The 25,251-nt window shown below is 40.1% G+C and overlaps 2 protein-coding genes across 4 annotated transcripts in view; both read right to left on the bottom strand.

The window, feature by feature from the left end:
• Positions 1-10,168, bottom strand: part of LOC137284017 (uncharacterized) — a 132,435-nt gene extending 122,267 nt beyond the window's left edge. Inside the window, exons 1-2 of the mRNA XM_067815679.1 lie at positions 10,091-10,168; positions 4,035-4,118 (exon numbers count right to left, since the gene is read on the bottom strand). Of these exons, the coding sequence (XP_067671780.1) occupies positions 4,035-4,118; positions 10,091-10,168 (162 nt within the window). The remainder of the gene's footprint in view (positions 1-4,034; positions 4,119-10,090) is intronic.
• Positions 10,169-11,427: 1,259 nt separating this feature from the next.
• Positions 11,428-25,251, bottom strand: part of LOC137285189 (carbohydrate sulfotransferase 15-like) — a 31,179-nt gene continuing 17,355 nt past the window's right edge. For all 3 annotated transcript variants that reach the window (XM_067817433.1, XM_067817432.1, XM_067817434.1), the window contains 7 exons: positions 22,243-22,589; positions 20,731-20,947; positions 19,913-20,038; positions 19,632-19,791; positions 17,428-17,599; positions 15,429-15,576; positions 11,428-13,210 (listed from right to left, as the gene is read on the bottom strand). In XM_067817433.1, coding sequence (XP_067673534.1) covers positions 13,011-13,210; positions 15,429-15,576; positions 17,428-17,599; positions 19,632-19,791; positions 19,913-20,038; positions 20,731-20,947; positions 22,243-22,557 — 1,338 coding nt within the window. In that variant the 5' untranslated portion in view covers positions 22,558-22,589 and the 3' untranslated portion in view covers positions 11,428-13,010. The remainder of the gene's footprint in view (positions 13,211-15,428; positions 15,577-17,427; positions 17,600-19,631; positions 19,792-19,912; positions 20,039-20,730; positions 20,948-22,242; positions 22,590-25,251) is intronic.

The following is a 25,251-nucleotide window of genomic DNA, read 5'->3' as shown; positions in this document are numbered from 1 at the left end:
AACAGACCACACATCATTATTAATAAAATAAAAATAGCTGTTAGGTGACAAGGTGTTACTGAAGGTTAAACCGAAACAGGTTGAAACAGCATCCAGGGCAAACGATAAGTGAGAAAAATATGAATACGTTTGAATAGCGTTATAAAGAACAAGATCTTCAAGACTGACTAATAGTATAATCTCGAAAAATCTCCAACAAAATTGTTCACTGAGCGTGTCGCTTCTCATCAATATCATTCCGTTCCGTGTACACTGTTGTATGTCTATGACCTTCCGGCGTTTCAAAATTATGTGACTGGCAGCTGCCAATCAAGAGGACAGTTTTTGTGACACTATTTTTTATGGAAATATATTTTTGCTTTAACAGAGACGTTCGTGACATTGGCCTGGTGATCTATGTGTAAAATATCTCACGGGTTTTTTTTAACATTCACTGACAGAGAGGGTCCTTCAGAGAAACATGCTCAAGATTCTTAATTGGTGCAACAGTAAAACAATCATCTAAAACAAATCGCTAAAACACGTCAGTTTTCCATTACGAAAAAGAATACCTCCAATTTTTAAACTGTGTTTTTAATCACAGAGCTGCATGCACTGTTTATGCCTTTCATGCAATGGAAATATGGACATGTGCGATAACGCAATGCGTGTCCAGTAGTGCCTATATAGCAGATGTGAAACATAGTCCCGATCTAAATCAAATGACAATAAACATTGTCATGTCCAAGAACTATTGACAGGTAACAATATCTTGTATATAAATATAAATTGATAATAAACAATGACACGTCGGTATATATGCTCAAACGAACACCATTATGTCATTTGACATTTTACAGCGAAATACCCTCTGTCTTGTGAATATGTTGATACGGACTGTCATATCCATGAACACATTAACAAGAAACAATGCTATGCTTATGAATAAATTAACACGAAATATCACATCTGTTAAAAGAAACACTGTCACATCCGTTAACATATTTTAAAAAATTACACACGGCAATTGCATCGATTGACAACAATGTTATATCTGTTTATATGGTAGATATGTTCCTGTCATGTACATACATAATGTATGATGTCAAGTATGTTATTAAACTGAGAAGACGTACTGTCATGTCTGCGTTCGTCTTTGAGTGATAGCAAACAATGACAGACTTGTAGATAGCTTGACAAGAAACACTGCCACTTATAGTAACTGACCTGACACACGTGATGTGTGTGAATATACTTACAACAAACACAGCCACTTACAGACACACGTGATGTGTGTGTATATACTGACAACAAACACAGTCACTTACAGGAAAAGACCTTACACATGTGATGTGTGTGTATATACTGACAACAAACACAGTCACTTACAGGAAAAGACCTTACACATGTGATGTGTGTGAACATACTGAGAAGAAACAATGTCACTTAATGACACTGACCTGAAACAAGTGATGCGTGTGAAGATACTGACACGAAACACCCTCACTTACAGAAAAGGACCTGACACACGTAATTTGTGTATGTATGCTGACAAGAAACACTGTTACTTATATGAACTGACCTCACACGACTGGTGTCAAAGAAAATGAAAATATCTATGTATTTTAACTCCTTCGACAAAGGTAATCGCCATTGTAAGATTCTGATCTTGATCGTGTTTCTGAATCACTATAAACTAGTTCTTATACAACACAGCACATGGCTGTCCGGTACCGTACGGAGTTCATGTAGACTCTTTTTAATCGTCCTGCACTCTTGTTGCCTGATTACACATTGCGGCAATTCATTAGCTGTTTAAGCGCATTTAAATGTGGTTTGGGGCGCTTTGGAGACTATTCGATCCCTATCAGGGAGGGAGACACCGGAAATGAACATTGCTCATTGTAATCACCTGAAGAATGGTAAGCGGGGTCTTCGGTGAGACGAGCGAACACGTTTACCATTACGCTAACCCATTAACACTCGATTTCTTGGAAACTTGTTTTGGGGCCAGCAAATCTTGTACTCTTGTCGTTGACCTGGGACCCCCTGAAAACAGTCGATTCCTAACATTTTGATTTCGTGCCATATATCCCATGGTTTGCAAATTGCAGGCTGAAACAATTAACGTATTGGTCACTGCACTCGTCTTTTGTAAGTTTCCGTACAGGCTCCGCGGGTTGCTGAAACGATTTGCTAATGCATATACAGTGACTAATATCTAAACCGTACGATGAGCAGAAACAGTGAGACAATCAGAAACAGTGAGACAATCAGAAACAGTGAGACAATCAGAAACAGTGAGACAATCAATCAGAAACAGTGAGACAGTCAGAAACAGTGAGACAATAAGAAACAGTGAGACAATCAGAAACAGTGAGACAATCAGAAACAATGCTTCAGAGACATCAACTGAACATCTTTGAAGTGCTGTGTTAGGAATGAAAACGTACGCACTTTCGTGGCGTCACTGCGGCACTGGCAAACAGTAGTATCGTTTGGGCGTTCTTGCTTAAGATGTGGCCATCAACGCTTACCTTTGTTCGAATGCTTGGTATTAACACCAAGATATCACTAGTCTGTCCTAAGTAGTCATTGCCGTTACCTTGAAATTTAGCTATATAGTCTTCTGTGATATACAAATAACAAAATATTTCCCAACCACAGGACAAGGTTCAGATTCGAATTTTTTTTACAAAAATCACAATTTACCAATTAAGTAGTTTTAAACTTGACATTTAGAAAAAGACACACCGCTGCATAGAGGATAACAGATTACATAAAATTGATGTTTTGTGTTTTCTGAAGTTTGAATGATTAATGAAAAAGGTAATGACGTCTTAAATCAACTTATTTTAAAGATCGATGGTTTTGTGTGAAGGAGTAGTGAATATCTAAACGGTAACGAGTAATATAGAGTCATCAAAATATCATTGCTGGGCCTGTCATTATCGTGTGCTTTGCTACCTAGGGGCAAATCAAGTATCGAGATCTTCTGAAAGGTTGTTGTTGAGGATAATGAATGATAGAACACGTATTTTTAAGATCAAGCGAAATAGAGGCAGGTTTGTAATAATAAAGCTTGATGCAGATGGTCACGTATTTTTTTACTTGTAGGCTTACTTTTGTAAATGTGACACGTGTTTATGACATATTTTTTTAAGCATACTGTCAACCATGCATAAGTATGTCACTGAGCAATTCGGCACTGGCGTCTTCAATCGTACAGTCAATGTCAGTACAGTCAGTGTCATTAAATGATAATTATGACGTTGAATGTACCTCGAAATGCCAGTTTGCATGTGAAATGATAATTGTACACACTTCTTCTACACATCCATGGACAGATTCTACTATTTTGAAACTGCCCGCATATGCACCCTCCATACATCCACTTCATTATACCACGTCCGGAAACATTCACAGTGTGCTAGTGTAGATTTCCATACTTTAGTCAACAGTTGACTGCCAAGACATGGGGCTCAGGACTCGGATACATACTCGTCCACCAATTTGATGGATGAGATTGCTCTCTAATAAAAATGTTCTGTAGAGGTATTACGTGATGTAGCCATGTTGTGTTCACCGCCCTGCTCGCGTATGAAGGGGGGCTTAGGGTATATATATTGATACTCCGAAAAGTCTCCAAATCACTCATCATATACATGATGCTACCACATGATAAAGATAACGATATGGACTTTTTAAAATATATTGTTTAGCGTTGAATTGCCTTTGTCATCTGATGCAGCCATATTCGTTGACACCGTTATTGGATACTGTACGCGCTATGCTCACAAACGTTTCCAGAATATCAACTTGAATATATTTACTGTTATATGGTATGACGCAGGAATGTTAACTATTCTATTTTCTAAGGCAAAGGCGCATGGCAGAGTTAAAGTAAACTATCACATTAAAATAATCAAACTTGTCATTTGAAAGTTTGTTTTTATTTCAAATGATATCTAGATAGGTATTTTGATGATTCGTTATGGTCGTATTTTCAGCTAGAAATAAAACTTTTGTGATTAAGTACAGGTGAGGAGACTTACCTGCGCTTCAACACATGTCGATAACTGGGAGATCAAACTAGCGGCCACTGTAATCCACAAAGGTGAAAAAATAAACATATTGACCTGAAATCAAGACAGTATGATCATTATCACAGAAGCATATCCACGTTAGATCTTTTCAGTCCACTCCATATGAGGAACAAGCCCCCTTCGGTCGTCGTGCAGGCTCGTGGTCGTTTGAAGGCGTGCTGTAAATGTACAAACGCACGTTTTCATTAATTTTCCATAGTGAGGAGACGGTTAATCCAGAACTGGATACATGTACAGTGTTGATGCGTGTGGCGGACAACGCTGATGTACTGCCGTCACTGCTGAAGTATAAATCACCTGCGACAGGTTGGCTGATATGTACGTGCGCGATCTCCTGCCCCTAAACCTATAATATCAAGCTTACCCGCTTTGCAGATTCCACCGCCTTTGTTAGCGTTCTGAATCGCTTAGAGGGAACATTTACTTTCAAAACCCAGGGCGTGTTGCAAATTCTTTGTATATTACTCTGTTGAATGAATGTTGTAAAAGTACCTATACACTGTCATCTAGACGGGTCTTTCACAGTTGTCGTCACCTTGTGTCATTCAATAAGCGGAAATATCATCATAACGGGTAATATTGTATTTTAACGACTTGTTGGAAGTATAGGTTGACAAAACATACAGTATTGCTACAAAGATGTTTTATGTTTCGCTTTGGCTGTGACTTGTGGGAACCGATACGGCAAGGTTTTTATTTTGACTAGGATTAAAAAATAAATAAAAAGCGATAGTTCAACAACCAGACATATCCCGGCCTTGATACCATGATGACTAGAGGTGATCACGACATACATGAGCGAGACACACAAACAATGTCCTATCGTTATGTTAAGTGGAGTTCTTTTGAAACTCAGTGATACATACATGCACGTACACACTTATGTACACACACACACACACACACACACACTCACACGCACACACACAAACATACACACATACACACTCAAACACACACACACGCGCGTGCACACAAACGCACACAGAAACACACACACAAACAAACACACATATACACACTCAAACACACACAGAAACACACACACACACACGCACGTACACACGCACACACACAGTTATATCTCTGTCATGATTTATATCTCATAGGTATATCGAACCGTGTGTACAGAATAATGTATAAGACGCATTGTCTTATTAGTATATTCACATAATCTCCCAACTGATGGTCTAATGAATACCGTATGTGAGTCCGACCCAGCAGCTGTATCGTAAATTCTTTCTTTAATTACTGTCTCGGTTTTCATATCACGCTCACAGCACCGTGACTGGTATATGTGTGGTTCTAGGAATATGTGAGAAGCTTATTGGTTGTTAGCTTTGGTAGCTTGAAATATTCTAGAATAAATAACGCTTCAAATGTAATTTCACACACAACCCATATTATTAACTAATTATCATTGTCAGTTATCATTCTCATAAAGGTGTATGCAATGCATGAAGAGGTTTCATGTATCCGTTTCAAGAACCGTATGGGGAAGCTGCAAGGAACAAGGTGTCCTAAGAGGTGCCCTAGAGGGTTAAATGTTATCGTTTTACACAGCGTTTGTCACATACTGTTTATATCATCATACATATATAATCTGGTTATCCTTGACGACGATTGCAGGTGTCTTGTGTAAGAAAAGGTTAACTGTGTTTTGAAAGATAAAGTATATATTTAGTGGAGGAAGTAAAGTGACGTTTCGTCGGAATTCTTGAAGAGTCACGTTAGTCAGACTTAGACTTAGATTTAAATGTTTTAACGATGGGCCAGAAAATCATGACATGAAATGATAGATATTTAAAAGATCACTGGAGACGATTATATACGTTATGTAAAATTAACAAACTATTTATATAACAGCGTGTAATTCTTTTGTACGTTGATTTGTACCTTCAATCGTCATATCCCCTTCCCCTCATGATCTAAAGGTAAGTAGTAATGGCCATTTTCTGTCTGCTAGGTGTTGCTCCTCTCAACTAAGTATGCACTTGTTTGTTGACGTATGTGCCCTAGGAATCACCTAGTAATAGGTTTACTCGCCAATGCCTGCGGGTAGTCATGACCCTACACAGGCTATAAATCGCTGTCCATGACGTCAGGGATCTTTTAATCGAAACAGATTATTCTCTCGTTGGAACTGTATACATTCTACATAACTAGTATGTGAGTGAATATCAGGGAAACAGTTAATGTTTCAGTAGGGGGCTGATAATGTCAGTTTGTTAGCTTACTTTAAGCGTTGCCCTTTTTGTCACACCATTTGCAGACATATCCAAACAAACACTTTGTCCTTATCCTGATGGGGGTTCTATTGGTTATTGTGTTTCTTAATTTCGAAACCCGTGAAGATCCCTGTTAGAATTGATCTTCAGTACCCATGCTTGTTGCAAGAGACGACTAATGGGTTGGTCAGGCTCGCTCGCTGACTGAGTTGACACACACATCATCTTATCCCAATGTTTCCATAGATTGATGTTCATGCTGTTGATCCCTGGATTGTCTGGTCTAGATCCGATTATTTACAGACGACCGCCACACATTTCACTTTTACAAGTCATTACTGCAGAAACTTTCTCTGTGAATGTTTTGAGGATAACTGACAGTATGATAATAGCTGCAAACTGCGTACATGTATATCTTTTTGTAAAGCTTATGTAAAGAAATTCCGAAACCTCTTTTTATCTCGAAATACAATCCCCAGGTATGATGAGTGGGTATATGCTATTTGCTGTAACCCAGGAAACAATAGTCAGAAGTAGCCCGGAGACCACACCCTGGTAATCTACATAGCATCATATCGCTCATGTTCCTCTGCAGCAGGTCACCACCCTTCAGATGAGGGTCAGTCCAGTTATTCGGACATCCCTGACCAGTGTGAAAGGGGAGAGGATGATGGTGGAGTGAAGTGGAAAGTCACACGCTTGTAACACTTTCATGCTTTTCAGCTTTTGGTTTGTTTTGCTTATCATCATAGATTAGATATCTGTTATCTGTCAGTGATGTCTCCGTTAATCTGTCAGTGATTTCCTTGTAATCATAGTTAGACTCCCATTAGTTTTCACTTTTAATCTGTTAGTGAAGCCGATTATTTGTTTCTCGTAATATGTTGGTGACTTCTGTTATTTCTGTAATTGGTTGGTGACGTCTATTATTTATTTCTGTAATCGGTTGGTGACGTCTATTATTTATTTCTGTAATCGGTTGGTAACGTCTATTATTTATTTCTGTAATCGGTTGGTGACGTCTATTATCTATTTATGTAATCGGTTGGTGATGTCTGTTATTTATTTCTGTAATCGGTTGGTGACGTCTATTATTTATTTCTGTAATCGGTTGGTGACGTCTATTATTTATTTCTGTAATCGGTTGGAGACGTCTATTATTTATTTCTGTAATCGGTTGGTGACGTCTATTATTTATTTCTGTAATCGGTTGGAGACGTCTATTATTTATTTCTGTAATCGGTTGGAGACGTCTATTATTTATTTCTGTAATCGGCTAGTGGCGTCTATTATTAATTTCTGCTAATCTGTTCGTGACATCTGGTTGCAACCTGTGTTCATCAATTAGGTTCGTTTAGATGTTAAATGTATCATACATTCGCTACATTCAGGACTTACCCTTGTTAAGCTTTCAGTGACGTATAGCTGCAACCTAAATTAATAATGTGTTAGATACGTCTTGTTGTTACATCTGTTACAGTCACTGTCATTTAGTTGTTACTTTTGCTAATCTGTTAGTGACACCTTGAGGTTACCTCTGCTAATCTGTTAGTGACACCTCGAAGCTATAGCTACCTCTGTTAATCTGTTTGTGACACCTTGAAGCTACCTCTGTTAGTGATCTCTAGTTGTGTTCTTCTGTAAGTAGGCCGTCACTGATATCTCATTCTTTCATTTGCTCTTGTGTTATTTACTCCGACGTCTCAGTATTTCTCGTGTTCGTGTTTGACATTTAATATGTGATACGTCGCTGTAGGTGACAGGTTAACATCATCATATTACGTACCTTTCAAGTGTGTACGCGCATGCAATTTAAATCCGTTTTTAAGCCTAAACGTGAGAGCGGAGTTAGGGGTTATTTCCCTTAGGCGTTTCATGGCGCGCCCAGATTATGGACATTCATGACTCTGCAAGTGTTACAGAGGACTCTCACTCATACAATACATGATCTATTAAATTGCTTTAGCGTACGTCCAAACACTTAGTTAAATACACACAGTATCTGTCAAATAAATAAAATACTCTATGATAACTGATTCAAGTATTCCCCATACATTCATTGTACGCCACGATGTCTGGTGTAAAATATGCCCCGCACGATAACTTTACAATGTTATAGGATAAGAGCTATCCTATCCGACTATGAACATTTGGTCATGCCAAGGTACACCATTTGGCCATGCTAAGGCACACTATATGGCCATGTCGCGGTGTCCTATATGGTCATGTCACGGTATGCTATATGGTTATGTCACGGTCTGCCATATGGTTATGTCAAGGCATACCTACTGCCATTTTAAGGTACACCCCTTATGGCCATGTTACGTAAAAAAATATAGTCATGTTCAGGTACACTTTATGGTCGGGCTACGGTATACCATTTTTCCCTTTTAGGTATACCATATGGTTATATTACGGCACACCATATGATCATGTCACGCTACACCATATGGCCATATCACTGTACACCACATGACCACGCTATGGTATACCATATGATCATTCAAAGACACACCATATGATTACTCAAATATACACCATGCGGCCATGCACAAATATAATGAAACGTCCTGTTCTGCATGGTGAAAGAGTCCATAGCACTCGTTGGGCACAATTAGAGGTCATGCATTTCACTTGAGTGACAGGGTATTATAACATATTTCAGCTACTCCCTGTGTAAACTCGAATAGCTCGGTGGCAGTAAGTGATATATGTAACCTCAGAATGTCATCCTCTGTGAACCTGTCCATCATTCGTCAGAATCCATCTCGCTAAGAGGTAGCCTATTGATACAAAATGTATAATTATGGTGAGAATTGGTCGTCAGCAACCCCCGCTTGTCGTCAGAATGATACATTCAGCTTTATGGGTGACAATACCATATTTATTGCATAAAACAACGTTTCGATGTAGATTCTTACATCACTTTTAGCTTGATAACGATGTAAGAATCGGCATCGAAACCTTACTGTATGCAGTAATAAATTGTCATCCATAGAGTTGAATGTTTCAGTTTTGACTCGCCAACTTCTAGAATGTCGATCAAACAACTGTCGCAAGAAACGGCTAAAGGGATCGGGTGGTCATGATCAGTCTCGCTGACTTTGTCGACCATGTTGTAGTCTGGTGCTTAGATGTCAATGACTACACTGACATTACTCAGGAACAGCCTCCCTATCACTATCAGAGAAATCACTTGTAAAACGCTTCTTCAGCGCTATTGGGCAAATATTTTGGAAGCAGGTACTTTATACATTCCTTATCATTATCATTAAAATTGTCTGGCCCAGGCGCGATTGTTTACAGACCGGCCTACATATAACTGGAACAGTGTTCAGTGCAGTGTTTAATAAACAAACCTACAGCACATACAGTGGGACACATGGTGCACGTCAGAACGTTGATCAGATTGTGGCTCTTGTTCTGAGAGTGTGGGTTCGAATCCCGAATGGGATTCAACGAAACAGAAGTTTTGGAATCGGTACTTTACTGAGAATGTTTAATCCAAATTATAACATACTGGCAGGTATATGAGTTGATTCCTTCAAAGTGTTGTCCACGGAATATCATGGAAGTCATCATCCTGTTGAAATGCAGGAGCACATCAAACGCAGGCATTAGAAAGCACAGTCGACTGAGATTGCTTGGGGTATATTTGTTAAAGGTACACGCCTGAATATCAAGAAGGCAACAGGACGAGGACGCGTCTTTTGAATGTCGTAGATGGGGTACAGCCATATTATTGCAAGAACGCTTGGTTGAACAAGTCAGACTCACGAGGCGCACGAACCTGACTGGCCAGAACTGGAACCACCGAGAGTAACCACCTCGCAAGATGCCATGCGCACTCTCCATCGGCGCAGTCAGCATCAATGGATCACCGCAACACAAGGAACAGTGATGAGGCAACTGCGAAATGTGTACCATTTGGGACACAGTGTCATTAACCCGTCAACATCGATTGAAAAGTGTTTATGTCCCATTCGCCACTTGCTCTCACGACCAGACAGCAGTGTCGAGCTTTATACACGAGTCCGGAAACACATGGTTAACCATATGCATGTGCACTTGTTCCGGTGTGTGCTTGCTCTTGATTGTCTCGCATATGCATATTCTCATTGAACTCTGCTACAAGCATACACAATAAGCTGACATGAATGTATGTATTTTATGAGTGAAGTATACAACTTGTCGTATACAATTACCATTTTGGTGTACATATGTCGAATGTGCATGAGCCTTACACTATACAAAGGAATGTATATCGCGTTCCTGTACTGACTTTTCAGTACATTCTCCTCTAATGTAAACACATTAAAACCAGTCGCATAGGGAGTAATAACTCCATCTCAAAACAGCTGTAATGCAGATTTTCGCGCTAAAAACTCTGCTACATTTGCGAAAACAACCAGCAAATTTAGGGATAATAAAACCTCGGGACCACTTTATTGGCGACCGCCACCATGCTATCCAAAAGTGGAATCCGTTTTTCGTTTTCGACACATAATAGTTTTCTCATTCCTTGAAACGAGCTTATAATATTATGCATTTAGAGGTACGTGTTTAAGGAAAACAAAGTTCATTTGTCACGGTACAGTCATGAGCTGTGCATTAGGATGAGATTGTTGTGTGGACAATTGAAACTCCTGGACCCCACAAGATAATTCTACTAACATTATTAAATGAATATTCCTTCTCACTTTTGATGAAGATACATAAAATCTCACAAGGGACTAAGGAGGCCTGACAAAACTTCTGTTTTTTTACAGACATGGTCTCTTGAAACGCCGTCATGTCACCATGATCATGGCGGGTGTAATGAAACTTCCATACATTAAACTCCATGAAAGAACTACGGCTCACCATAAACTTGTCTGTTATAACTTTTACATATCACAACCTTGGTCTCTAAAACTTGTAACAATCTTCGGTCTGTTCGAGCAATGTTCACAGTTCACTTTCGATGAAAATAATGTATAGTGCGTATTCAAGGACTCGCGACTAAAGAACAAGAGAGTTTGACTGCGATGCTCTAGTGGTAGTAAATAACTGTATTTACATTATGTCTGCCATGTACGGCATTTGGTGAGATGTGACCCAAAGGAACACATCAATAACAAAAACATGTAAGTCTTTAATAAATAGAATTCGACATATACATACATACAATATATATTAAGGCATCACAAAGGCACTGAATATCTGAAAGCTTAAATAATCCCTTGTTAGACTGGTGTATGGTGGATTACAGGAAAATAGGCACAATACAGGTAAATATGTACAATACATTACAATGACCCACTAGTAACCCATCAATTGGTATCGACCAAATATACTACATATCTTCATGAACGTTTTGTACCTACACAGTATATTGTTGGTCCATCCAACCAATACACCAGTACCAAACATAAGGGACAAAAGCTATATGTAAATGACTCGCCACAGGTGGGGCAGAACACCGTTTTTCGAACATCTCATATCGTCATTCGTTGAATGTATTTTGAAGTCATTAAAGTACATTATGTAGACTTAAATTTTAGAATTTACACAGCCGTTAACAATGATTACAGGTCCTTTCGCCAGTAGTCTGCATCGTCGTCATCATCATCATCATTATTATGGTAAATATTACAACACCCCTTGGTTGGAAAACATTTAAGAAAATATATCATGCTGCCGTTCAAAAGTGGGTGTGTTACAGATTTGATAATGACTCAAACAGTCTCAAGCTGTCGCTATAGATTCCAAGAGAAGAATCTTCCGCAACTGTCATTTCATACCTCACCCTGTATTATGGAATGTTGAAACTCTTGAATTGTCCAGCATATGGGGTGAGTGAGTGAGGTTTAAGTGAGTGAGTGAGTGAGTTTAGTTTTACGTCGCACTTAGCAATATTCCAGCTATATGGCGACGGTCTGTGAATAATCGAGTCTGGACCAGACAATCCAGTGATCAACAACATGTGCATCGATCTGCGCAATTGGGAACCGATGGCATGTGTCAACCAAGTCAGCGAGTCTGACCACCCGATCCCGTTAGTCGCCTCTTACGACAAGCATAGTCGCCTTTTATGGCAAGCATGGGTTGCTGAAGGCCTATTCTACCCCGGGACCTTCACGGGTCTGAGGTTTAAGCATTTTTCTAGTAATATTTTTCTAGTAATATCCCGGTGTGGGGACAGGAGACTGTTTGTTATCTCACAATGGACGGGTAATGTCTGCAACTAGGGAATGCCTGTTGCAGGTGGAACAAAAAACGGTTCAGGCTATTTCGCATTTTAAGAAACAACCTGTGTCTGCCTCTGATTTTCTATATCCCCGATGCCTCATTTGTTTGAATCTTTCATTACACAGGAAAGTGCATCTCCTTACGGCATCCACACTAATGATGTTTACACAAGTACTGATGCAAGATACAGTCACGATGTAATATTACATGACACCATCAATTAAACCAGTTCTCCTTTATGCATCATGGAAACTGATCCACTCTTATCTAGGTGTGCAATAACGGCATAGTCTGTAACATATTGCAGCCAATCCAATGTTGTGAGATTCGTTTGTAATGGAAATCAGATTGTGCTCACATAACAGCAACTGTAAAATATTGTACAGTTATCTCCCATACACACTCGACAAGGAAATTGTCGGACACAATCCTCGTTTTGAAGCATACATAGTGCCAGATTCAACATTTACTTCAAAACTGGATCTGCCCACTTGAAGCGGTCATCCTGGAGTAGCTGTGCCAAGTCTAAGTTGAGATCCTTGTGAAAATTGTTTAACAAGTCTCGTGTTTCCGGCAACATCTGTCCCGCTGCCTGGTGCTGCTTGTTGCGGGTAAACGCGCGGGACATATTGGCGATACGATTCAGCTCTTGATCAAGAAGTTTGCCTGGAAATGTAATCATTGTGTTTTACTGTCTGTAGAGAATGGTCTGATTGATAAATCGATCCACTGAACTATCATCAGTACAGACAGTCCCCCGGCGTACATATCTATCAACACAATGTTATCTTCCCTTTAGTACATATCTATCAACACAACGTTACCTTCCCTTTAGTACATATCTATCAACACAATGTTATCTTCCCTTTAGTACATATCTATCAACACAATGTTATCTTCCCTTTAGTACATATCTATCAACACAATGTTATCTTCCCTTTAGTACATATCTATCAACACAATGTTATCTTCCCTTTAGTACATATCTATCAACACAATGTTATCTTCCCTTTAGTACATATCTATCAACACAACGTTATCTTCCCTTTAGTACATATCTATCAACACAATGTTATCTTCCCTTTAGTACATATCTATCAACACAATGTTATCTTCCCTTTAGTACATATCTTCCCTTTAGTACATATCTGCCAACACAACGTTATCTTCCCTTTAGTACATATCTGCCAACGCAACGTTATCTTCCCTTTAGTACATATCTGTCAACGCAACGTTATCTTCCCTTTAGTACACATCTGTCAACGCAACGTTATCTTCCCTTTAGTACACATCTGTCAACACGACGTTATCTTCCCTTTAGTACACATCTGTCAACACGACGTTATCTTCCCTTTAGTACACATCTGTCAACACGACGTTATCTTCCCTTTAGTACACATCTGTCAACACGACGTTATCTTCCCTTTAGTACATATCTGTCAACACGACGTTATCTTCCCTTTAGTACATATCTGTCAACACGACGTTATCTTCCCTTTAGTACATATCTGTCAACACGACGTTATCTTCCCTTTAGTACATATCTGCCAACACAACGTTATCTTCCCTTTAGTACATATCTGCCAACACAACGTTATCTTCCCTTTAGTACATATCTGCCAACACAACGTTATCTTCCCTTTAGTACATATCTGTCAACACAACGTTATCTTCCCTTTAGTACATATCTGTCAAGACAACGTTATCTTCCCTTTAGTACATATCTGTCAACACAACGTTATCTTCCCTTTAGTACATATCTATCAACACAACGTTATCTTCCCTTTAGTACATATCTATCAACTAGTACATATCTATCAACACAATGTTATCTTCCCTTTAGTACATATCTATCAACACAACGTTATCTTCCCTTTAGTACATATCTATCAACACAATGTTATCTTCCCTTTAGTACATATCTGTCACCTACACACACTGATATTTAATACCGCACACTTCTGTCACTAAAGCACACTGGCGTACCCACACTGACGGCTCCACACTGACGTACCCACACTGACGGATCCACACTGATGGATCCACATTGACGGATCCACATTGACGGATCCACACTGACGTACCCACACTGACGGATCCACACTGATGGATCCACATTGACGGATCCACACTGACGTACCCACACTGACGGATCCACATTGACGGATGCACACTGATGGATCCACATTGACGGATCCACACTGACGTACCCACACTGACGGATCCACACTGATGGATCCACATTGACGGATCCACACTGACGTACCCACACTGACGGATCCACACTGACGTACCCACACTGACGGATCCACACTGATGGATCCACACTGACGTGCCCACACGAACGTACACACAATGACGTTTCCCAACGTACACACTGATGCTGCCTACCGTACACATCTATCACCAACACACACTGTAGTACATACACTGAAGTGCATACACTGGCGTACACACAATGACGTTTCCCACCGTACACACTGATGCTGCCTACCGTACACATCTATTACCAACACACATTGTAGTACATACACTGAAGTGCATACACTGGCGTACACACAATGACGTTTCCCACCGTACACATCTGTCACAAACACACTGTTGCTGCCTACCGTACACTTCTGTCACCAACACACACTGACGTACACACACTGACGTTCCCTACTGTATCCATGATCTCTACTCACTGACGTTCCCTACGGTATCCATGATCCCCACACACTGACGTTCCCTACCGTATCCATGATCCCCACACACTGACGTTTCCAAGCATAACCTTTCGCCATCAATACACATCGGCGATCGTATATCTATGAATATTTATTCAAAATGTTTTCTTGCTGTAAAACATTTCCCGAAATGGAATTGAGAGAATTATACTTACTAAAATCCAAAAAGTTGAACACCTTTTCTATGTGTCCTCGTATATCTTTAGAGTAGTCTTCATTTCTCAAAATAAGGAAATTTTCTCTTGGGAAAATCTTGAACCACTCTTTCAAGTACACAGCATAGAAGCTTACAGGAATACGAACCTGCAGTGGAAAAAGAATTGATTAGAGAACACATTTTACAAGAAATTACTACAGTCCAATTACACATGTATACAGTCCAAATACAGTTAATGATGAACCGTGCACATACAATGATATGGTTGCAACAAGAACATCTCATGGTTCGCGGCAGTATACGTACAGTATCCTTACCATGACATGTATGACTGTGACACCAAAATGTGATAGTTCGTGACAGTATACCTACAGTGTCCTTAGCATGATATGTATGACTGTGACACCATCATGTTATATTTTGCGATAGTAACACTACCAAAATACGTCTCCTGACGCTAGCAGAAAAGTGTCCCTAAATTCATATAATAATAATAGTTCATTTATAAAGCGCATATTTCCATGCATAATGCGTGTTCAAAGGCCTCTTGGAAAATATGTGTATTTAGTGCTGTTGTAATGTTGATGCTATGGGAGATAATTCCATTCCGAGGCTGTAACACAACAGAATGTCAAAGTTCTTTCACCAAACTTTCTTTCATGTTCTAGGAATGTACAGAAGATTATGTGTCTCGGAGCGGAGGGATCTTGTCGGTTTGTATGGAGAAAGGAGACAGATACTGAAGTGCACTTCAGAAGGCATCACTTCATCATCATCATCATTATCATTTGCCTCTTGGTTCAGGGCTACTTGAACATATGGAGAAGAACAGACAACATAATCTACCGCTGCCGGCGGTACCTACATTGTTACTGACTCACGCAGGTACGTAACATTGATCAGCGTACATGCTGCAGTCGAAGCCTATTGACCAGACTGTAAAGTAAATGCGATAAGCTGTGGAAACGTAAACAAAATGAGCGAATATTGTATTTCTCCACCTTGGCCTGCTGTCGACTACTGTTTTCATTGCTTGAGATATCGATGCAACAACAGCAGATGGAAAACTCACCAACTGCTTCTTCTCGTCTCTGTACTCAAGAACTCTATGCTGAAAGTGTGATAACTTTCTTTGTGTCTGCTTTTATTTTAAAGTAAATCCTTTCTTCGTTATGTTGCTACTGGATAAATAGGACGAGCTGGTTATCTCATTACGACTCGGAAACAAGATAGCTGTGGTGAGTATCGATTGGAAACAATGACAGCATGTTGGGAAATGTATGTGACTAAATACATGGAGCAAAAATCAATTCAGTCCTGAAAGCGCACATACGGAACATGTTTGAGTACGGGGCATGTTAAAAAATCGGACGTTTGATTATGGAGCATATTAAAATATAGTACATGTTTGAGTAGGGAGCATGTTAATACATGGACCGTGTTTGAGTATGGGGCATGTTAAAATATGGAACATTTTGGAGAATGGGGCACGAAGTATGATTGGAAGATACCGAGGCAGGAACATGATAAAGTGAGAGACATGCTGCAGTCCGAAACATGTTGAAATCTGAGAAATGTTAAAGCTTGAGACATGCTGAAATTTCGGAAATGCAGAAGTCCAAGACATGGTGAAGTAAAGGACATGCTGAATTGAAGTTCGAGACATGTTTTAGTTTAAGACATGCGGAAGTTTGAGACATGTTGAAGCATGGGACATGTTAAAGTAAAGAACACACTGAAGTCAGATACATGTTGATGTATAGGACAACTATGGATCATGTTAAAGTGTGGAGCATGCTGAAAGTACGATACACATCAGATCGTGGAAGATGACCTGTCTGTTTTCATGCAGCCGACTCTGGACCGCCCTGACTCTTTACTTCACATTGGAATATGTTTCCGAGAAGTCATTTGTAGATGACTTATAAAGGCCATATCCTAACGTGGCTAAATATATGTTGTCAGTTTTAATACATAGCGAATTTCAGAAAACTTACCGGTATGTTCATATGCAGAGTTTTATTAAAGAGACATTCTTTGAGGGAGTGAAGCTCTTGACATTGCTTCAGCATCAGGAGCGACGTCTTCACGTCTGTGTGGAACGACTTTGCTGTCAGTGGAGTCTTGGGCGCACGGTATAGCTGCAGGAACAGGTAGTCTGAAAATAGTCTGAAAGAACAAAACATAGTATGTGACATACAAATAGTGTACAGTGTTGCATATTTATACTCTGAACAATTGATTACATGTAACAACTGAACAGACATTATTAACTGGACCACAAGTATACGAGATATACGAAGGCAAAAATTAGAAGTTCGTGTTATCGTCTCCAGCTTTCATTGTATAGACAATAAAGATGTTCCGCTGATGGAAATAGCTGGACAGTCAAAAACTTAGATATTACTTGCAGCTTGGTACGCTGATCAAGCAAGGACGTTAACGCATGAACGGCGGTCAATAACACGTAGAATCTGGATCAGGAAAATCCAGTGATCAAAATCATGACCATCAGTCTACACGAATGGGATACGACGACATGCGTCAAACATGAACCTAGGTATTTGTGGAGGGGGGGGGGGGGGGGGAGGGGATCTGCTTGTTACGCATTGCAGCGGGGGCTTTTCTGTATGATATGATATCGGGAGTAATTGTATGGCAGTAACGCTAAACTGTAGTATCCCTGCCACATTGCATGAAGGACATAAGGCACAGCCGATGAAGACAGGGTTTACAGTTTATCTTCAGCAACCCACGCTTGTTGTGATAGCCAACTAACTGGATCGCGTGATCAAACTCGCTGACCACAACTACAACTATCTTAAGCCTATACTGGAGAATGGGAGTTACAATCACTGTAGTGCTAAGATCGCTTTGTGCAAGTGGGCCCAGGTTGACACATCATCGTATCCCAGATGCTGTTGATCTATGGGTTGTCTGGTCCTGACTCGATGATTTACAGAGTACGGCGCCATATAACAACCAAAGCAAAATATAAGGAACAGTAATAATTTACAATATACAGTGAATAATGCATGACACATACAATGTGGTTATCTGGTATTCCAAAACAGTTGGGACGCATGTAATATGAGTTATATTACCTGGTATTGGAACAAAAATACGTTTTGGCCAGAACGTTTAACCTTGAAAGGCTTCATTCCTGTTTACACACAGGAAGATCGATTAATCTCAGTGGATGTGTATTTCTTTAAACCTTGTTGAATCTGCTGGTCTTTAATTTGTGCCTTTCTTGATTTCATTCATTCATTAGCCACAGCCATGCTGGCCAATTCGTCAATGTCTCAGAGTCCGTGAGATGTCAGAATATGGACTGGCATCAAGAGACCCAAACTGTTGACGCCGACCCTGACCAAGGTCGAGGACAATAATACAGGATTGATTGATCTAATTAGACGCTAGGAAATCAAGCTCAAACAGTCAATCAAATTGCCGCATTCTTTCATTGAACAACTAGGGTACAAGGTACGGGGAGCCGAATAGAAATCTTGAACTCACAGCTCATTTCGTTGTGGGTGAGCTTCTACAAGTCATTACTGGGAGACTTCTAAATGCATCCTCGAGTGAATGAATGTTCGACCAATCGAGACCCTAATACGCGCATCAATCCAAATTTGTTAACTATCTACTCTAAGATAGCTTGTTCTGAGTTCTTCCTTAGTAATATTTTCATCGGACATCAATTACTACAGAGAATTCATTTTATTTTTTTAAATGCAGTAGGACGTGCTTTCAGAGTATACCCTACTATATGTAGTACACATGGCACATGACATACACACGGTAGTACACATGATGCATGGCATACACACTGTAGTACACATGCTACATGACATACACACGGCCATGGAAATAACAGGTATCTAACGTGCAACGGTTAGCATGCTGGTGGTAATACCTTTCCTTCCCTCTATGTTGTTTAACACCACATTCAGAGATACTTCATAATATGAACGTTTGCACTTAGTGAGCATAGACCATATCCAGTGTATCGACGCAGCTGAGCTAAAGTCACATGCAATTAACCAACCGCCGAGCCTGAAGTTTTGGTCCGTCCAGCCGTATTACAAGCCACGCAGTTCAATTTCGGAGGTATGGTTTGACACAGATCGTCACAGGTGTGTGCGTTTATCACCGAAACCAGAGGGTGAGTAGAAATGTGTTGCTATGCTTCACGCACCTGTCTGTTGGATTTCTGAAGATGATGAGGAACTTGGCCTTGGGTGTGAGATGGTGGATACAGCTGGGGGTGAATACCGCGGTGTCCACACTCTTGTTGGTGTTCTGGGGAATTCTGTCCCATCCAGTCATGTCCCAGAATACGGTGGGGCTACCCTCGCCTGGAGGCAATGTGTACAACCCCATTACACAATGAATTACCTCAATGATATATAAGGTATAACATATAAGATGAATGATGAACAAGCATTACCTGTACCTGTACACGGACACCAAACTTACCTGTGACGCGATGATGATAGTCTGAAATGCCGGACGACGCTTGTATCTGTAAAGCCGCCTTGTCGAATGCACTCAGATATTCCTCAAAATGCTGAATACGAGCATTATTAACCCAGATATCAAAGCCTGAAACAAAGAAAAGATGAACCTCGAGTTGCTGTGTGTTGACTTTTCATGTTGATAATAAATTATACAAGTAATCTATATCTACATCGTACAAACCATCTATATCTAGATCATACAAGTAATCTATATCTACATCGTACAAACCATCTATATCTAGATCATACGAGGGATCTATATCTACATCGTACAAACCATCTATATCTAGATCATACGAGGAATCTATATCTACATCGTACAAACCATCTATATCTAGATCATACGAGGGATCTATATCTACATCGTACAAACCATCTATATCTAGATCATACGAGGAATCTATATCTACATCGTACAAACCATCTATATCTAGATCATACGAGGAATCTATATCTACATCGTACAAACCATCTATATCTGGATCATACGAGTAATCTATATCCACATCGTACAAACCATCTATATCTAGATCATACGAGTAATCTATATCTACATCTAGATTACATCTAGATTATACAAGTGATCTATATCTACACTGTATCGATCATACAAGCCATCTTCATTCAGATCATATAAGTAATCTACATCTGGTTCATACAGGTCATCTAGATCTGTGTCATACAAGTCATCTACACTTGGGTGAAACATGTCATCTAAGTCATGCAAGTTACTTAGACCTGGGTCATACTAGTCATTTAGATCTGGGTCCTACTCACCGAACCTGCGCCATGACCACCAATGAGTCTCCTTGCCCAAGACAGCGTTAGGCTTCACAAAGTCAGGGTGCTGACTAATCCTGAACCACAGGTCCGTGGTGCCACTCTTGTCTACTCCAATCAAGTGGAAGTAGGGTAAACAGCGTACGTTGCTGCTGGTGCCGACTGTCTCCCGCCAACATGGGTTCTTAAAGTTGGATAGCAGATGTGGTTGTGTCTGAAAATGTACCATTTTCAAATTCCATAAAAGATTTCAATCCATCGCGACTTATCTTGTGTCAATCCCGTCGATCAATAGAATGATTCAATCTAAATAAAAGAAATTTCAATGGTCGCTGTCATCAAATGCTTATCACTAAACTGTACAATTTCTACATCAGCTAAAATTCTGAACGTAAAGAAGTGACGTGGTCAGAAGAAACAACGTGGTCCGTCCATCGCTTAAGTTGATGTATGCTATGGTATCGCAGTTGTGAGTGAGTTTAGTTTTACGCCGCACTCAGCAATATTCCCTCTATATGGCCACGGTCTGTAAATAATCGAGTCTGGACCAGACAATCCAGTGATCAACAGTATGAGCATCGATCTGTGCAATTGGGAACCGATGACGTGTCAACCAAGGCAGCGAGTCTGATCACCCGATCCCGTTACTCGCCTCTTACGACACGCATAGTCGACTTTTATGGGAAGCATGGGTTGTTGAAGACCTATTCTATCCCAGACCTTCACGGGACTACCGCAGTTGTGTTGATCGCTGCTCATGATCACTAGATTGTCGGGTCTATTATTGACTGACCGGTTCGTCACGATATGGCTGAAATATTGCTGATGTGACGTTAAATATTAACTCACTCGCTCACTCACAGACCGCTTTCATACAGCACGAAGGGATCTGTCTCAAAAGAACTAAACAACTTGTAAAACACAATTTTAAGTTTGTATTCTGTAAAAGAAAAGTCGATTCAAAGCGATGGCTGGAGCTTTTCTTTTCATGAACATGACAGGTCGTGGTGTACTGTACGGATCTGTACACAAACAATGTATGACAAATATCCATGTGTCCTTGCATATGTACACGACTTAAAGTAGGGTATGCATGGCCATCTGCCAACTGCGCCAGACGGCCATATTCGATTTAGCGGTACTTGTTCATTATTGCGAACCTAACTAGAACGAGTTGTTATTTCGAGATAGACATTGTCTAACATTCTAGATAATCGGTCGTAGGAAACTAGGTACATAGACATATTGATTGTTGTGTATATGATCAGTGTTTTCATCCTTATGTCAACTGAATGCCACTGCTATCCTTGTCTTCGTTTCAATAAAACTATTCACGATCCTGTCTTTGGATTATAGCTGTGTAGACTGACTGAGTGTCCCTAGAGGATTCCCGAATATTAAATTCCTTTACGATTTCAGTCCCTGACACAAGTATCTTTGAAAAGACGCTTAAGGTATCGAGCAAACCTTTCACCCACACATATAATATGTTATGAGCAGCCTACTCACCATTGACATGATATCATCGGGAGCGGTCGGGTCAACGTTCACTTTTTTCTTTTGTACCTCTTCTGTCTTCTTTACTGTTGTCTTTGTTGTCTGTGGATGTTCTACTTCTGGTGGTATTATTTCCATTTTCTTGTGTATGATAAGCGGTTCCAGGACCTTGTGGCTGCCAACCAAGTCCTGAAATCCAGAGTCTTCACTGCTGGTGACGTTAGCGTCACCGGGACTGGAACTGTTGATACTCGCCCGTAACACTACAAGCACGAACAAAGCCGCCATTGCGGCCAAGACGAGCCTCTTAATTCTGAGTCGCAACATACTGGGTGTGGAACTGAATATCAACTTCACTCCTGTAGGCAGAAAGAGCGGTGGTCAGTTTGTATCAAAAACAGATACATTAGTCAATATCACATCAACATGGTATCCGCGTCAGTTCAGCTCGGACACGGACAAACGTGTACCATGTATATTTAACTGTCGGCATTAGAGAGTAGAGAGTATACAGGCACGTACATATACTGAACAGCAAAAGAAATGCAACTCTGGCTTTTGTCAAGTTCATAAGAAGATATAAACATCAACGCTTACTTTAATGAGATATCATTTTGTCGAAACTTGCGTTTATTTTTCTGTGCACACACACACACACACACACACACACACACACACATGCACACACGCACACACGCACACACACACACATATATATATATATGTGATTAGACCGACCCAAGACTTGGAGCAGTAACCACTGCATGTTGTTACCCACATACCGTCCGATAGGTGATGGAAGTTTGTAAATCTCCAACACGGAGTCTGATTATTCATATACCCATTAAGTATGGGAACAGCTGTATCGGACTCTGCACTAAATTCCCTAGCTGTGGGGACACATCGAACCAGGCGCTGCATGTTTGACAATGACATAACATGGGAGTTTGATGGTTTGTTAAATGAATTTGGGGTATGTCTCCTGGTGTCCTTGGCGAATAGTGGCATAATAACAACATCACTTGATATACTTTTACATCATATTTCCCTTCATTAACAGCGAGTTGGCGAGTGAATTCATTTTACCCTGCTTCTTGTGACATTCCAGCAATACCACGTCGAGGGACACCAGAAATGGCCCTCGCACATTGTACCCATGTAAGGAATCCAACTAGGATCTTCAGCGTGACGCGCAGACGCGCTAAGCACTAACCTAACCCTCCAACTGTCTCGCTTTATATCCTAATTGTAACACATACAGAAGCTGTATTTCTTGTTGGTAGTCGAAGTATGAAGGCGGAGATGCGGCCTCACACAGCCACATTCCACCACATCAAGCAGCCTGTACTTTATAAGATGAGACAAATAGTGATTGGTGACGACAATACATACATTCAGTCAACGATGACACAAAATCTACCGTACATAGAACCTTCCAGATTATCAGGGTAATCGATTAGTGAGTGAGTGAAGTTCTACGCTGCTCAATAGAGACTATATTTTCAGCATAATAGATAGCAGACTAACTTTCATACATATTCACTTCACAAAATAATTTGAATTTCAAGCACATCGGCTTTCAAAACACAGTCTGTGACTAGCAATATAATCAATGGCACGTTTTGAAAGGCAACCCGGCATATATGTGCTAACAGAGATTCCAGTGAAACAAGCACCGGCTGTTGCTGCATTTCCTCGATAGGCGTGCGTACTTCAGGTATTGTATATCTACTATTGAACACGTATTCATAAAGCGGCAGGCATTTCCTCTCTAAAATAACACGGAGTGATTGTATGCAAATTAAGTCATTCCAGATTCACTTTAGTACAACTTCTATATTTTGGTTGTCATCCATCTGACAATGAAAGGGAGTATCAAATCCATGTAAACAAAAGACATCGATTGAGGGCTGTCCTGTCCTGATATCAAGTCCTCCTATACTTAGACTAACAGCTAATCTCTGAAATGAACACATTTATCGGAAAAAAAACACGTTCATAATGAAAAAATAATAATATAATGAAATGGACCCCTGAGACTTTCTTCATTTTCATTTTACCTGAAGCTATGGAAATCTGGACTTGCCATATTTTCTAGACTTTAGTGGACTTTCATGGATATTTATACTTCAGGGTCTGTACGACAGACTATCCTATACTGCGACATAGCAAGTACGAATGCTGCGAGAAACGTCATGAGATCTTAAAAATATGAGAGCTTTGTGAAACGGGGTCCAGTATCATAACCATTTTAATGTAGGAATCAAATGTAGTCATGCTTGTGGATTTTGACGTTTATGAATAAAAGCAGCATCCGTGATGACACTGTTACCATTTCGTCAATTAAAAAAAATCCCTTCGATTTTTCACCTGACCAAAGGTACGTTCATGGAAGGCTGCAGCCTTTCCGCCCATATTCTTAAATCACCATATTACGATATGAACAATGATGTCGAAAACCCACATCAGCTCTAAGTGTAAGGTTTCCCCTCGATCGGTTCGCCATTTAAAGTCACTCCAAACTTAACGTTCCCACCATGGATAGATGATAAACAGACGCCATAGCAACTGATATTCAAGCCAAGGCAGAATAGCAAGATGATCTGTAATGACTTGAACTGTCATGCGCTCACTGAAGTGTACCGAGATTTTTCTGTGATATCGTCAAAGGTCACAGCTAGGTATTTCAACACAAGCTTTCTCCTGCTGTTTTACAATCCCAGTCTGTAAGGGCGATAATCCAAACAATAGATTATGACCTTTTTCGTCCTTCTTGTCGATGCTTCCCTGTTGTGCATGCTTATATACAAAATACACTAGACGGGCATACTTCTTTGTTGCATGGTGGAGGTCAAGGTCAGACAAATGTGAGCAACTGTTTTCTGTCAGTTAAGTCTTTGGACAAGAATCATGAGATGTGCTATTTATCCTTAAAAGAGCTGTTTCTGGCGTTAATCTTTAATTCATTTTGTCAACGGAACTGTTTCAAACCAGCACGGCTCCAGCATCGAAATGAAATCA

This window comes from Haliotis asinina, chromosome 5 (assembly GCF_037392515.1).
Source record: "Haliotis asinina isolate JCU_RB_2024 chromosome 5, JCU_Hal_asi_v2, whole genome shotgun sequence".
Lineage (NCBI taxonomy): Eukaryota > Metazoa > Mollusca > Gastropoda > Lepetellida > Haliotidae > Haliotis > Haliotis asinina.
The sequence above is the reverse complement of the archived record's forward strand: the minus strand, read 5'-3'. Positions and strand labels throughout refer to the sequence as shown.